At 40.0% G+C, this 15432-nt stretch overlaps 1 protein-coding gene across 4 annotated transcripts in view; it reads left to right on the top strand.

The window, feature by feature from the left end:
* Nucleotides 1-14001, top strand: part of PHF6 (PHD finger protein 6) — an 88408-nt gene extending 74407 nt beyond the window's left edge. For all 4 annotated transcript variants that reach the window (XM_033946792.1, XM_033946789.1, XM_033946791.1 and 1 more), the window contains 3 exons: nucleotides 1429-1562; nucleotides 9949-10078; nucleotides 10867-14001. In XM_033946792.1, the coding sequence (XP_033802683.1) occupies nucleotides 1429-1562; nucleotides 9949-10078 (264 nt within the window). In that variant the 3' untranslated portion in view covers nucleotides 10867-14001. The remainder of the gene's footprint in view (nucleotides 1-1428; nucleotides 1563-9948; nucleotides 10079-10866) is intronic.
* Nucleotides 14002-15432: the final 1431 nt, after the last annotated feature.

Genomic DNA, 15432 nt, shown 5'->3' with positions numbered 1-15432 from the left:
ATGGAAAGATGCTGTGGGGGGGAAGGTCAGCGGGGTTTGGGGGGGAGTGCTGCTGTCAGTGAATCCAGGGATGGAGAAGGGGAGTGCTGGGGACATTCGGGGGTCGATCTAACTAGGGCATATTTTGGTGGTAGGGGTTATATTAAGACCTACCCCAAAAATCATGCTAGGGCTTATTTTCAGGGTAGGTTTTATTTTTGGGGAAACACAGTAATTGCTTCTTTATTTACAAAAGAGCCCAGGAGATTGAAATCCTTTCCAACTTCTATCGCCTTCAAGCTCAAAATTTTCATTGTGTTCCATGTTCATGATCTTTGTCTTGTTTATGTTCAGTTCTAATCCCATTTTACTTTTATTCTGTCTTTTATTGTTAACAAGTATTTGCTATATGCAGAAAGAAAAAAATGGCAGTAAATCCCTAAATCTCCAAAACTGGCAAAAATAAAATCCTCTTAGCTAACCCTTTTATGCTGCCTTGGACATGGCATTGTGTGAGTTTAATTCAATGAACTCAATTCCATGCATTTTAACATACCATTTGCTTGATTGTACAAGTTAACTCTTGCACTGAACCCCTTTTTGCATTTTGAACGCATTAACATGCGTGTACCCCTTGTGGTAACCTCACATCTCTGCTCGTGGTGGTTTTAATGCATTGATCCCTTGGGGAGTAGAGAATGAGGAGAAGGCAGTCTAAAAGGAGCAATTACTTAACTGCTGTGCTTCAGTGTATCTTTTTCTATAGGTAGAAGAAACTGCTTCTGTCCTTAGAAACACACTGGGTGATTTTTTTAAGGAACTGCTTTCTGGAACTTCTTGTCTTCTTTGGTCCGTGTCTGCATCTTTCTTCCCCCCCACCCTTGACAGATTTGGTCCCATTCTGCCAAATTGTAAGAGTTACTTTGCCCCTAGGTAGACAGACATTATTGACCCTATACACAAATGGCTTAAATGTCAGGTCCTTGGAGGAATTGTTTATTATTTGTTTAATGAAAGCTTCTATACTGCTACTAATGACTGGAGTCAATTCAGAGCAGTTTACATTCGTCTCTGTAATGTTGTTACAATACAGAATTAGCAATTTTTGATATGGTTTTCAATACAGACATATTTATACCATAATCAATCATTCTACGTATATACACATATAATACTAGTATCGTGTACTATGTTCATACTAAATCCTACTTATTTGCACACATAATACCTATATCATTTTCTATGTTAGTTTGATTTAGTGTTAAAAGTGGTATTGAAAATGTCTGTCTTTCGGGGTAAAGGCTTACATTGTATCCTCTTCTAAGATGTTTACTGTGGCTTTAAATATCTCTAAATTAAAATATATCTAGAACGTGGAGCTGAGTTTCTCAGTATTAGTTGCCAAGATGTGTATAGAACAATTATTATACGTTTTGCTTCCTATTACAGAAATGTACTCTTTGTAGTCAGCTTGGTGCCACTATCGGATGTGAAATCAAAGCCTGTGTCAAGACTTACCACTATCACTGTGGAGTACAAGATAAAGCAAAATACATTGAAAATATGTCACGAGGCATTTACAAGTAAGTCATTTCAGCAAATCTTTTTATAATTACCTGGCAAAAACAACCCAGCCTCTGATATCACATCGTTATATTACAATTTTTTTTAATTTTTTTTTTGCTTAGCGCCTCTTTTTGGGGTTTTGTATTGGGGCTATCATTCCTTGACCTTCATTCATGGCTAAGATTTTCCCAATTTTTTCATCTTTAATAGAGCCCAGCCATCACAGCCCCAACAGTTCTGTGGCATATCTCAGAGGTTTAGATGCAGTCTTTCTAGAATCTGGTGGAAGTATATCATTAACTGGTCCCTAGATGATGATGATGATATGTGGGAGGTTTCCTTCCCCTAATTGCTGAGAAGATTATTTAATATCCATCCAATAATATTCAAAGTAATTTAACCAGTAAAGAGAGCCCCTTACCTAATTAAATAGTTTATTCCTACCTATTTGCTGGTATTCAGCAGCACTTAACCAGATAGTGCCGTTGAATATTAGTTTTAACCATACTTGCACTGTCCGGTTAGTGCTGGGGTAGTCCATATGTGCAGCTTGACCAGAGCTGAAACTTAACAGCGGCAATATTCGGACAACTAAGGGGAAAGGAAATGGGACTTGTATACCACTTTTTTTGTGCTTACACATTCAAAGTGATTTTCATATATATATAGGTACTAATTTTATACTGGGGGGCAATGGAAACATAGAAACATGATGGCAGATAAAGGCCAAATGGCCCATCTAGTCTGCCCATCTGCAGTAACTATTATCTCTTTCTCTCTCTAAGAGATCCCATGCCTTCTTGAATTCAGACAGTCTCTGCTCCACCACTTCTTCCGGGAGACTGTTCATGCATCTACCACCCTTTCAGTAAAAAAGTATTTCCTTAGATTACTCCAGAGCCAGTCACCTCTTAACGTCATCCTATGCTGTCTCATTCCAGAGTTTCCTTTCAATTGAAAGAGACTTTACTCATGCACATTTATGTCACATAGGTATTTAAACGTCTCTTATCATTTCTCCCCTCTCCCACATTTCCTCTAAAGTTTACATATTGAGATCTTTAAGTCTGTCCCCATACGCCTTATGACGAAGACCACACACCATTTTAGTAGCTTTCCTCTGGACCAACTCCATCTTTTTTATATCTTTTTGAAGATGCAGTCTCCAGAATTGCACACAATATTCTAAATGAGGTCTCACCAGAGTCTTATACAGGGGTATCAGTACCTCCTTTTTCCTACTGGTCATATCTCTTCCTATGTACCCTAGCATCCTTCTAGGTTTTGCTGTCATCTTTTCAACCTGTTTGGCTATCTTAAGATCATCACATACAATCACATCAAAGTCCCACTCTTCTGTCGTGCACATAAGCTCTTCACCCCCTAAACTGTAGCGTTCCTTTGGGTTTTTGCAGCCCAAATGCATGACCTTGCATTTCTTAGCATTAAATTTTAGTTGCCAAATTTCAGACCATTCTTCAAGCTTCGCTAGGTCTTTCTTCATGTTATTCACACTATCCGGTGTGTCTACTCTATTGCAGATTTTGGTATCATCTGCAAAGAGGCAAATCTTATCTGACAGCTCTTCAGCATATAAAAATGTTAAAAAAGAACAGGCCCAAGAACAGAACCTTGAGGCACATCACTGGTAACATCCCTTTCCTCAGAGTGATCTCCATTGACCACTACCCTCTGTCATCTTCCACTTAACCAGTTCCTGTTCCTGACTCAGCCCATCACTTTGGGGCCAATCCCAACAGCACTCAGCTTATTTATTAGACATCTGTGTGGTACACTGTCAAAGACTTTGCTAAAATCTAAATACACCACATCTAGCACACCCAATTCTATGGTCACCCAGTCAAAGAAATTGATCAGATTTGTCTGACAAGACCTACCTCTAAAAAATCCATGTTGCCTCTGGTCATGTAATTCACCGGATTCCAGAAAATTCACCGTTCTCTGTTTTAAAAGTGTTTCCATTAATTTGCTTACCACAGAAGTCGGCCTTACTGTCCTGTAATTCCTTACTTCCACTTTAGTGTAGAGCAGGAGTGTCAAATTTGGCTCGCAGGGTAATTAAAATTGGCCTGCGATTTGGCCCTCTGTTTCTTCCCGCCCTCCATCCCAGCTTCCCGGTCTCACCTTTAAAGCAGCCTTCAGAGGATCGCCGGTTGGCTATAGCGATCCTAACAGGCTGCCGTTGGCCTCTGCAGCAAGTTTCTTCTGGCGCGATCCAGCCCCTGATGATGTCTAGGAATTTTACCTCCTTAGCACTCCCTGATGTAACATTTATCCAGTCAATGTTGTGGTAGTTGAAATCACCCTTTATTATACTGTTGCCCATTTCTTCATCTGTCTTCTCATTCTGTTCCGGAGGATGGTAGTATAACCCTACCTTTATATTCCTTCCCTTCACACATGAAATTTTTATCCATATGGATTTCACACTGCTATCTGTGTCGTGCAGAATGTTTATTTTGTTTGATTCAATTCCCTCTTTAACACATAGCGCAACCCTCCCCCCAACTTGATCTACTCTGTCATTGCGATATAATTTGTACCCAGGTAACAGTGTCCTATTGATTGTCTTCCTTCCATCAGTGGAAGTTTGTATAGACAATCAGCGATGTTTTATAACAACAAGCAGGGTAGTATGGGATCCCAGCAATTATACAGAAAGGCAAAGGGCATTTGGGAGTTCACCTTGCATCAAAAATTTGGAGGCTATGTCATAACTGCACTTTTGAGATAAAAAATAGGCAGTTTGTTTTAATATTAAAATAGACAAGGAGGAGTAACCTAATGCTCAGAGTAGTGGGCTGTACACTAAGAAAGCCAGCGTTTGAATTCCGACCCAAGCTTCTACTGATGATACTTTTGATCTTAGACAAGTCACTTCATTCGCTATTACCTCAGACACAACCTTAGCATATCTTTACATTAACACACATTAACACAAGCCTGAGAGGCAAGATGGTAGCCTGAATGGACATGAGGGAACAAGCTCCTTAGCAACTCTTCTATATTTAGTTGGGACACCATGGTTGAGCATAAAGAGAAGAGCTGTTCTTACCTGGCTGGATCAGCTTTAGCCCCCACTTTAGCCCAGCAGACAATGGAGGACTATGTGCTTTTACAAGTGGGATGAAGAATTTGAGAGCTGGATCTTGTTGGAGGGGTGTTTGCTCTGAATGCGATGGGCATGGTGAGCCCCAAATGCCGCGATACTTCCCATTCAACCTGGAAGTGTTCTGCCTGAGCCAGCGATGAATGAAGAGTTGGATGTCAAAGAGGCTGCTGCTTCTTGCACAGCAGCTGGAACACTGCCAGACAATCTCCCAAGGAAATAAGAGGACAAGAACTGAGTTCATGGATGGGGCAACTGGTGGTTTCACTAATTAATCTTTAGAAACCAGGGCTCCAGCAGTGACTGACAGGTGGCAAGACCTTTCCACCGTTGAAGAGACCTGAGAAGATTACTTTAGAAAAGAATGGGAAACTTTAAGTGACATGGAAATTGCTTAGTTTAGTTGTTTGGATTATGTTCTACAAGCTCCTGAATTAATTCAAAGCCATATGAAGCAGTGTGAAGAATCTGTAGTTGTATTAGAAAAATGGATGCAAGAGACTGAAAAACTATGGGGAAAATGCAATCTGCCCACAGTATTAACGAGAGACAGTATGAATATTCATCAAAAGCTGGAAGCTCTAGAGAATTACGATCATAAATTGAGCCTGAGATATTTTTGAATATTCCTAAATCTAATCTAATCTAGTCTTCAAACCCTACACAACCACTAACAATACCCCACCCCCCTCAGCTACCCTCCTAGCAGATCACTTCAAGAACAAAATTACTAACGCCAGAGCCACCTTCAATTTTACCCCATCCTACCTAAACGTAATCACAATTCACCCCACAGAAAAAGACTCAACTGCAGCAGACAACATGGTCTCAATTCCCCAATATACAATGGTCCAAACTCAATAAACTCTACAAAAAATACAGCCACGCCTCCTGTGACCTCAACCACTGCCCTTCATATCTCCTTGCTACCTCCAGTGTAAAATTCCGTACTCTACTTCTACAATGGATTCAAACCACGCTCACGGACGGCATTTTTCCTACTGTCTTCAGCGAAATCATCATCACCCCAATCCAAAAAGACCCAAAAGGACCACCAGACCAACCATCCAACTTCAGACCTATTGCCTCAATACCGCTATACGTCAAACTTACAGAAGGCCTAGTAGCCAAACTCCTCACCAATTATCTGGATGACCATAACCTACTCCACCCCATGCAATCTGGCTTCAGAACCAACTTCAGCACAGAGACACTACTAAGTTCCCTTCAGACAACACCTCAGCACAGGGAAAAAAATGCTTCTCATACAACTGGACCTGATTGCAGCATTCGACCTAGTTGACCATAATATCCTTCTGCAAATCTTAGATGCAATAGGTATCTCAGATAAAGTATACTCTTGGTTTGAAGGCTTCCTAAAATCCAGAACCTACAGTGTAAAATCAAACAAAGAAAAATCAGAACCTTGGTCAAACCCCTGCGGAGTACCACAGGGATCCCCACTATCCCCTACCCTCTTTAACCTATACACCGTCTCCCTCGGAACACATCTGGACAATCTAGGCATAATTCAATCTTGTAGTTTGATAGTAGGCTATAGAGAGCTTTGTACATGAAGCAACCTAGTATAAATATAGATTGGGCCTCGAGGCGCTCTGCTATTGCTGAATTGTCCAAAGTCTGTTGAAGTGTTTCTTGGGGCATGAGATGTAATTGAAGTTGCAGTAGTCTAGCATGCTGAGGATCAGACTTGGTATAGGATTTGGAAGGGAAGGGTGTCGAAGTAGGAATGGATTGATCATAGTTTCCAGAGTACTGTAAAACCTTTGTGAACCACTGTGGCGATTTGGTTTTCCATGATCATTTTTCAGTCTAGAATCACTCCTATTATTTTGATAGTGAAATGTAATGGTAGGGTTGTACTCCTGATCGTGATGTTTTCCGAGGGGCTTGTGAAGAAGAACTTTTTTTAATTCAGGATTTTGTTTGTGATTCATCATCCAGTCTTCCATTGTTTGGATGATCTCTTCAATTCGCTTGGATTCCTTTGAAGGCAGAGTGATGTCATCGGCTTAACTGTAGTTCTTAACTCCCGGTAAGGCTAGGTGGTTTCCAAGTGAGCGTAAGTATATGTTGAACAGGATAGGGAATAATGGGAAACCTTGTGGGACTCCGCAGGAAGTGGTCCAGACAGGTGATAGATTTCCACGGAAGACTTGATATGAGCGACTGGTTAGGAAGCCCTTGAACCAGTTTAGGACAGATCCTGTGATGCCTATGATGTCTAGGCATGAAAGTAGTATGCGGTGGTCTACTAAGTCGAAGGTGCTGCTTAGTTCGAATTGTAGTATGAGAGAGCTTTGTCCTCTGGTGAAGAGTTGGTAGATGTCATTCATTAGTGAGGCTAGAACTGTCTCTGCTGAATAGTGGCCGGAAGTCAGATTGGAAGTCATGAAGAATATCGTGCTTTTCTAGGAAGGTGAGCAATTGGTGGTAACACAAGCCCTTTCAGTAGTTTCACAAAGAAACGGATAGAGGCGATAGGTTGGTAGTTAGAGACAAAAGAAATAGGTTCCTTGTTGTTCTTGTAATGGGGGTTATCATGATATGCCCTTTGTTCTCTGGGAATGTTCTCTTGTTCAGCATTGATTGAGTCCAGTTGAAGAGTAGGCCCTGGAAAGCAGGAGGAGCGAGTCAAAAGATCTCGGGTGGGCAGGTGTCTAATGGCATCACCCATGCATGTATTTGGTGTAGAGTTTCTGAAACAGGTTGATGTCTTGGGGGGGGGGGCAAACGTTTCCCAGATTAGGTCTGCAGTGTGGTTCTGAGGGGAGATAGCACATGGGTGGTTTTCAGGTGTATTGGGGGGTTTGAACTTAATGTGGAGGGGCTGGATCTTGGAGCAGAAGTAATCAGTGAGGTCGTTAACTGGAGGTGGTTCTTCCTGGGAGGCTAGAATTAGTTTGGTAGTGTTGGTTAGTTTAGATACTATCCTGAAGAGTTCCTTGGTGTTGATGGAGTGGTCACCACCAGCTTTGAGTAGTAGGCTTTGCGCTTTTCTTTCAGCATTTGTTTGTGTACTTGGTCACGCCAGTGGCATTTGTTGACATGCCCTCTCTAGGTGGCGGACCGTGCATTTCAGGTTGCGAAGCTCAGTGTCAAACCATTTGTTGGACTTGTGGATCCATCTTTTTCACAGGGCTTTGGGGGTGAGTCTTTCATAGATGTCAGAGCTGACCTTTTCCCAGGTATCGTAGAAGTCTAACTGGTCTGAGAACTCTTCAGTCTTTGAATTCGGTCCAGAAGAAGGATGCTTCAATGTGACTTTTGGTTGTGTAGGTTTTTATTGGCTTGAGGGCATGCTGTTTGGCTTCCTGGAACATGAAGTAGTCTGACCAAAGTGAAAGAGACCAGTCCCCGTCTTGCAGAACTATACTGGGGGATACAGTGTCAACTTCGATGGTGGTAACAAGGTTTAAATGGCGCTCTTTCTGGTGGGCGGATGAAGGTGAGCGGATGGAGTACCCAAGGGATTTTAGAAAATTGAAGAAGTCCTTGACAGTCTGAGTTCAAGGTGTAGATTAATGTCTCCTAATAGTTCCTGAGTACGAAGTCTAAGAAGTCGGTCCACTTACCGGGGGGAACTTGCGTGTAAGAGGGGTCTTTCAGTGTGGTGTTGTTGATATGGTATGATAGAATTTCAAGGTTGTCCATTTGTTTGAAGTTGAGGATTATGAATTCGAAAGAGTCCTTGATCACAATGGCCAGCCTGCCTCCTCTCTGTTGTGTTGCCTGCATAGAGGGGCCATTTTGTATTCAGGGGAGCAACTTATCTGATTAGAGGGTCGTCCGCGGATGGGAGCCAAGTCTTGGTCAAGAACAGGATGTCCAGTTCAGATATGAGCCAGTCTTTCACCAGGGTAAATTTTTTTTCTTATGGAACAGATATTAATGTAGGGACAGGGACAGCCTTGCGTTGAGCTTCTGCAGGTGTAAGAGGGATATGTCTGAGCTGCCTGCTCTTGCTGCCCTTTTCAGAGTTGTGACTATTGCAAGATTTCCTATGGCAGACTGTAGTCGGGATGGGGCGGAAGTCTGGATCAGGGCAGCGGATCAGGTTCTGGTGGTGTGATAGGGATAGGCTAGACGTCGTCACTCTTGGTGCCCCACAGAAGGGTGATGAAGAGAGAAAGCAGAAGCACTCTCCGTCACTCCATTCTTGCTGACAGGGAATAGGGATGGGATTGTAGAGGCAGAGCAGCTCATATGGTGTGCTGTGATCTAACAGGATGTGCTAGGGATTATACTGATGGGCTCTAAAGTAGATTTACTCACTGTATTTCTGGTCCTCTTGGTCCACACAAAGGGCCCTTTTTCTTCAATTCCCGTGTAAATATATTGTTAACATTTCTGATAAAACTTGTTTTCTTGGACCCAAAACATTTAAATCATTTTCTGTCATCAAGGCAGTATCTTAAGGTATTCTATTTCTTGATTGGTTCTCTTCCCCTAGAGTGATTATTGCCTCTCTTCTTCTTTAATTATGTTTCTATCATGTTGGGGTTAAATTAGTATAGATTTTACATGTTACATGTGATTTTACTTTTCTTTGATATTTCAGTGTAAGCTCTATCTTTATGAAGTATTTATGCTTGAAATATTATATAATTTAATTTAAAAAAACATCAAGCCCCATTATTCTCAGTGGGACATATTTGTCTGACGTACATTAATGCACCCTAGATGGCATGCATTTTGGGGACAAGGAAATATTTGTTGCATCTGAATATAACTTATCCTGAACAACCAATGAAAAAGCATGAGCTGAATCCCAAATTAAAATCTAAAAAGTTGGCATTTTCCATGCATGTGCACACCCTCAATAAGAACCTGGGGAGCTAGGTTCGAATCCCGCTGCAGCTCCTTGTGACCCTAGGCAAGTCACTTAACTCTTCGTTGTCCCAGGGACAGAATGTGGAGCTCCTTTTATCAAACTGTTTTTTTACTGCGGTCTGGCGAGGTAAATGCTCCAACATTCATTCAATTCCTCTGAGCATTGGAGCATTGACCTCGCTGGCCTGTGGTAAAAAGCTCAACTTGGTTTCATGAAAGGGGGCCTTAGATTGTGAGCCCACTATGGACAGAAACAAAAGTACCTGTATGTAGTATATGTAAATCGCTTTGATTATACCCACAGAAAGGTAGTATATCAAATCTGACCCCCCTCCCCCCCAAAAAAAATCACTGAAATATGAAAAAAATACATGATTTCTTAGTAGAATCCCATGATTTCCTTTTTTTTCTAATCTTAGATTGTACTGTAAAAACCATAGTGGGAATGATGAGCGAGATGAAGAAGACGAAGAGCGAGAAAACAAAAACCGAGGCAAGACTGCTGTTGACCATGGCGGTACTGCTCAGCAACAGATCAATGGAAACTAGGTATTGAAGCTATTCTTGACAGACCCAGTTATTAAGTCCTGGCGGCGCAGCACAAGTATTACCATTGTATTACGAATGCATTAAGGTTTTGAAGGTTTGGTACGTTATTGATGGCCAAGAGTCCAATAACTTCACATAACAATAGACTGCTTTTCATCATGATGGGAGTTGCCATACAACTTATTCTGAAAAATTGGGACAGGTTAAACTATAATTTTTGATGGGAATCCTTGTGCCAAACTTATAAATTTGAACATATGAGAGCAATACAATTGGGACATTATAAGAAATTTAAAGATGTTTGGGACCCATTGACAAAATTTTATAAAGATTAATTATTGGTTTTAGCCCTTTGATTATACACATCCAGGAGGGGAGGGGGGATATGCCTTTAAATGTTTATTTGATTGTAATTTGTTGGTCTTGATTATTTGTATTACTTTTGCTTATCTTTATACTGTATGAAAGGATGGGTGGGTGTGGGGGGGGGAAAGGATATGTATTTATTATATCATTTGATGGAATTAAGTGCTGTTTATTTTGTACATTGTTTGATAATATGTTGCACTTGTTGGTTTTTAAAAATGAATAAAGATACGGAAAAAAAAAGGTTTTGAAGTCTGAGAATAAGGTTGTGCAAGGGAATGAAGAGATATTTTTGACATGAACTAATTTTGTAAGTAAGTTTTACCTGTTTGTTTCCAGTTGTTGTGAATTAAATATATTTTGTGATAAAAGTATTTTCAGAATATGTGAATTCATGTTTGTTTTTGTCATCTTTTGAACAGGTTCTTTGGACAGTTAGAGAATTCGGAATGAATAAAAGACACCCTTAAATACTACACTTTTTCAGTGCTTTCTATAAGGAAACCAGAAAGTTGATAATGTTTTACAGTTTGGCTGTCTGTTAGAAATGCCACTGAACTGCCTGAATTGTTCATATGTGAGCCTTTTTAATAAATGGCAGAGTTCTACATGTCAATAGTATGTAGTTTTTAGTCAGCGGTGTCCTCCTCTGGAAGAGTTACATCACAATGTAAATGATTTGTACAGTGTTGGAAGCATCAAGGCAGAAAATGACATTTTTACTTTTTGGGCAGAATAAATTACAAGACTTGGAATTGTCAGTTTTTGTTCTGGGTTAAAAAGGTTTTTTTTCAGTGGTTTCATTCACAAGGAAACATAAGCCACTATTCATAGACATGTGTTGGTTGGTAATGACACATTGCAGTGGCTTTTTGACTCTTTTCATTGAGAAAGCCCTTGCTTGTGGCATACTGCACTGGATATAGACATGGGCAGCTACGGGATTTCCAAGCAATGAGCTCCAGTGCCTGTGCCAAAGGGATTGAAGCACCAACTTGTACTGGAAATCTACTTTTTATCTGCAGGACAGACTTAAAACTAATGCCAAACCAACTTGTAATCATAATTTCTGGAACCAGCAGCCTTTTGTCTTCACATTTCAGGAGGTTGCTATAGAAAGGAATGTAGCCACCACGTCCGATATCCTTACCTCTTAGTCTCTTGTATTTGTGCAGAGCACTCTGCATCACGCTTCAGAGTATGTTTATTCATCATATTGAAATGAAGAATCAGGGTCTCCCCCCCAAAAAAAAAAAATAATAATAAAAGCATTGTTTGTGATCTGGCCACTGTATTGAAAATTGTCTATAATATTTCTATTATTTTTAATTAGGATTTTCTCCTGGGTTTTCTCAGCAACCATGCACCACATTCTTATCCTTTCCTTTGGAATATATTTAAACTGTTTCATATATTTCAATCATTTAGGCCAGCCTAAGGGCTCCTTTTATCAAGGCGCACTACGGGGGTTAGCGCGTCGGACATTTCATCACGCGATAACCCCCGCGGCAGCCTAAAATCCTAATGCCTCATCAATGGAGGCGTTAGGTACTAGCGCGGCAGGCAGTTTAACGCGCGGTATTCCATGCGTTCAACCGCTACCGCACCTTTGTAAAAGGACCCCTAAGTTAGCCAGCTGCTAGGAGGATGATTTGGCTAGGTATAGTTACTCTATCCTATTAGTTTTTGCATGCAGTGACCTGAAGCAATAAGGTCAATTTTTCTGATTGTAAACAAGGCCAAAACTTACCAAATAAATGCCCGAACCTGCTGCCATCACCATCTCCTTGTTCAGTCTGATCTGAATTGTACTGAAAAGCAAGTTCTGTTGATGGATAATGCAACAGAATCTCCCTGTGTACTAATCCAGTTGTACAGCAAAACTAGATGAAAAATTAAACTGTGATGAAGTGACTTAGTTTGCACTCATGAAAGAAAACATTTGTCCATGTATTTTCATGTATTTGTTTAAAAATGGCATATTTTTCAAGTGATAACCAAATGGTCATGACTACTAGACTTATGTTTGTCTAGCTTATACTGTCTTGAAAATTGGTCCCTTCAGTGAATATGGGAGGAAATACAACTTCAGTAATAGAATTGATATCACAATTCCCCTCTCTACATAACATGAGTCGGTGAACTGAATAATTTTGCCTTGTCAGCTTGACAAAATCATGGCTGCAGTAAGAAAACTGCCTATAGCAAGATTGGTGATTATATTTTTCTCCAGCCTTTAGTTGGTTTCAATATATAGCCTGATTTTAAGGTACTTAACAATCTCTGCATCACTATGAAGTTTGTGGCACAGATACAGCACATCGATGGAGAGCTGGAAGTTGTCATTGTATGAAACTTCAGTGTTTTAGATTTAAAAAAAACATACAGTGCAGAGGGGAGAATATTGTAAATAGGGCAAGTTTTTTTCCCCCCAAATCAAGGTATGCAGGTTTTCATTTTTGTCCAAAATTTTGATATGTCACTGTATGCCTTCCCTCATCTGTCTTGATATTTTAGTTTTGGCTAGTGTTCACATGACCACCTGTTACCCATGATGGTAATAAACCTACTGGGTTATCCTCAACTCAAAAGTTAAAGGAAGCATGTTATTTCTCTTACAAGCCTCAGACTAATGTTATGATGTACTGTTTTCTTCACACTTGTTATGTATGCTGAGTAAAAGTGCCTTAAAATGTAAAAAAGGTGTATTTTTTATGTCTTCAAGTAGCATCTGCTGGGATAAAAATATTTAGAAATGAAAAGAAATGTTCCTCGGCAGTGTATTTACTGTGTCTGTCCTTACCTGTAGTTTCAGTACCTAGGCATGAACAAATTATTTATGATATATAACATTTACATCAGTTATTTTAATTACTGCCTTGGGGTTGGTAGGAGAGGAGGAGGTATGTTTTCAACATTTCAAGTTTAAACTTTTCTGTAATGTGCTGAAAGTTTTACATACAGTTGTTGCAGTTTCTTCTGAAACAGTTCGTGTTTTAACAGAATTGCCAGGAAAGAGCTTTATAGGTGAAGGTGATGTTCTGTTTAACTGTGTTTAATGCTGATGGCACTTAAATCAAGCATATGTAGCTTTCACTGTTTAATCTCACAGCCTTCTTGAAGCTCTGAGGATTTCATTTTGTACTTTAACTGATTGTAGAGAACTTGCACACGTGCATGCGCTCTTGTCTGAATAGCAAGTGCTGAAACCTCTTTGGGAGGTTTACTGCTGATGGGGGATATGAGGATATAGTTCAGCACCACCCACATTTCAAAAACAAACTGTTCAAGGTTCTTACAGAATGTTTCTTGTTGAAAAGCAGTCAGGTTCATCCCACATTGTTGGCACTTTGTTTCCACTGCACACATCTATACTCCATGAAAAGACAAGGAATGTATAAAAGAAAACGAACACATTCCTAATTGATATTTTATGTATATTTTGTTCTTGTTATTGGCTTTAATACCTGAATTAATAGCTCATGGTATTAGTTTCTTTTTATTGCTATCCTTGCATCTATATTATAATCATTCAATAAATTGAATTACGAATTTCATACTCTAGATTTGTATTTTTTTAACTACTAAGTGGTAGATTTAAAACAAACCGGAAAAAATATTTCTTCACACAACTTTGGAATTAGTTGCCGGAGAATGTGGTGAAATCAGTTAGCTAGCGGGCTTTAAAAAAGGTTTGGATAATTTCCTAAAACTGAAGTCCATAGACCATTATTGCGATGGTTTGGGAAAATCCACTGCTTATTCCTAGGTTAAGCAGCATAAAATCTGTTTTACTACATGGAATCTATCTAGGTACTTGGGACCTGGTTTGGCCACTGTTGAAAACAGAATACTGGGCTTGATGGACCTTCGATCTGTCCTAATATGGCAATTCTTAAGTTGTAGCAGGGTCATCTCAGCTTTGTAGGCTTTCACCACACCTTCTCCAGCAAGTCAGAGACAGCCTGGCACAGGGGTAAAGCCACATTCTATGCCAGCTCTTGCAAGGGTGAGTACATTGTGGAGGAAGAATCCAGCATTTCCTTCCTAGTCATGAAAATGGAATTCAGAGTTGAGAATAGGCTGGACTCCAGGCCATGATTTTTGGAAGAGCCATGTTTTAGAGCTTTGCAGAACATGGTGTAATTCTACTGGTAATGTGTTCCATTTCTTTGCAACCTGGTAACTGAATGAGTTATGTTGGGTTTTGTATTTTATTCCTTTCATGGTAGGAAAGGATAAGATCATGTTTTTATTGTTATTCAGTCTGCCTAATAGTTCAGTTTATCTGGAGAAGATATCAGGTAATTCTCCTTGTAGTATCTTGAAAGCTAAGCAGCATAGCTTGAATTCTATTTATTTATTGACTGGATGCAAGTATTGTACTATCAGTAGAAGTGATATATGTTCAGATCTCGATTTGTAAAATACGAGTCTTACGCTGTGTTCTGCATTCGTTGGAGTGTCCTCATTTGTTTCTTTGGTATTCCTGAAATAAGTGCATTGCTGTAGTCTAGTATTGACAGCAGAAATAAAGATTGGACAAGTATCCTGTAGTATTGGGAAGGAAATAGGGTCTGATTCTTCCCAGTTGTAGTGTGGCATATGATTTTTGGACTGTATTTTGAATATGAGTTTCAAATGTTAGTTGTCTAGGGTGACTCCTAGGACCATAGTGGTTTTTTCGAGCTTGAGGTTGACTCCATTTGTTAAGGAGATGGAGGGAAGAATCAGTTGTGCTTTTGATCCAAACCATAGTAGTTTGATTTTCTTGGTGTTTAGTTTGAGATGGTGTTCTGTTGTTCAGTTTTGTATTTTATTTATAGCTTAAGATAGTTTGGTTGGGTTTAAATCTGCAGGATAAACAGAAGGTTGTCATCTGCATATGAGAATAGCCACTCTCCTGGGTTAGTTTGAGTTGAGAGTAGTTATGAAGATGTTATACAGTAGAGGTGAGATGGGTAACCCTTGTGGTACTGCACATGGTG

This window comes from Geotrypetes seraphini, chromosome 5 (genome assembly GCF_902459505.1).
Source record: "Geotrypetes seraphini chromosome 5, aGeoSer1.1, whole genome shotgun sequence".
Lineage (NCBI taxonomy): Eukaryota > Metazoa > Chordata > Amphibia > Gymnophiona > Dermophiidae > Geotrypetes > Geotrypetes seraphini.
Note: the sequence above shows the minus strand (reverse complement) of the source record. Positions and strands in the feature narration are given on the sequence as shown.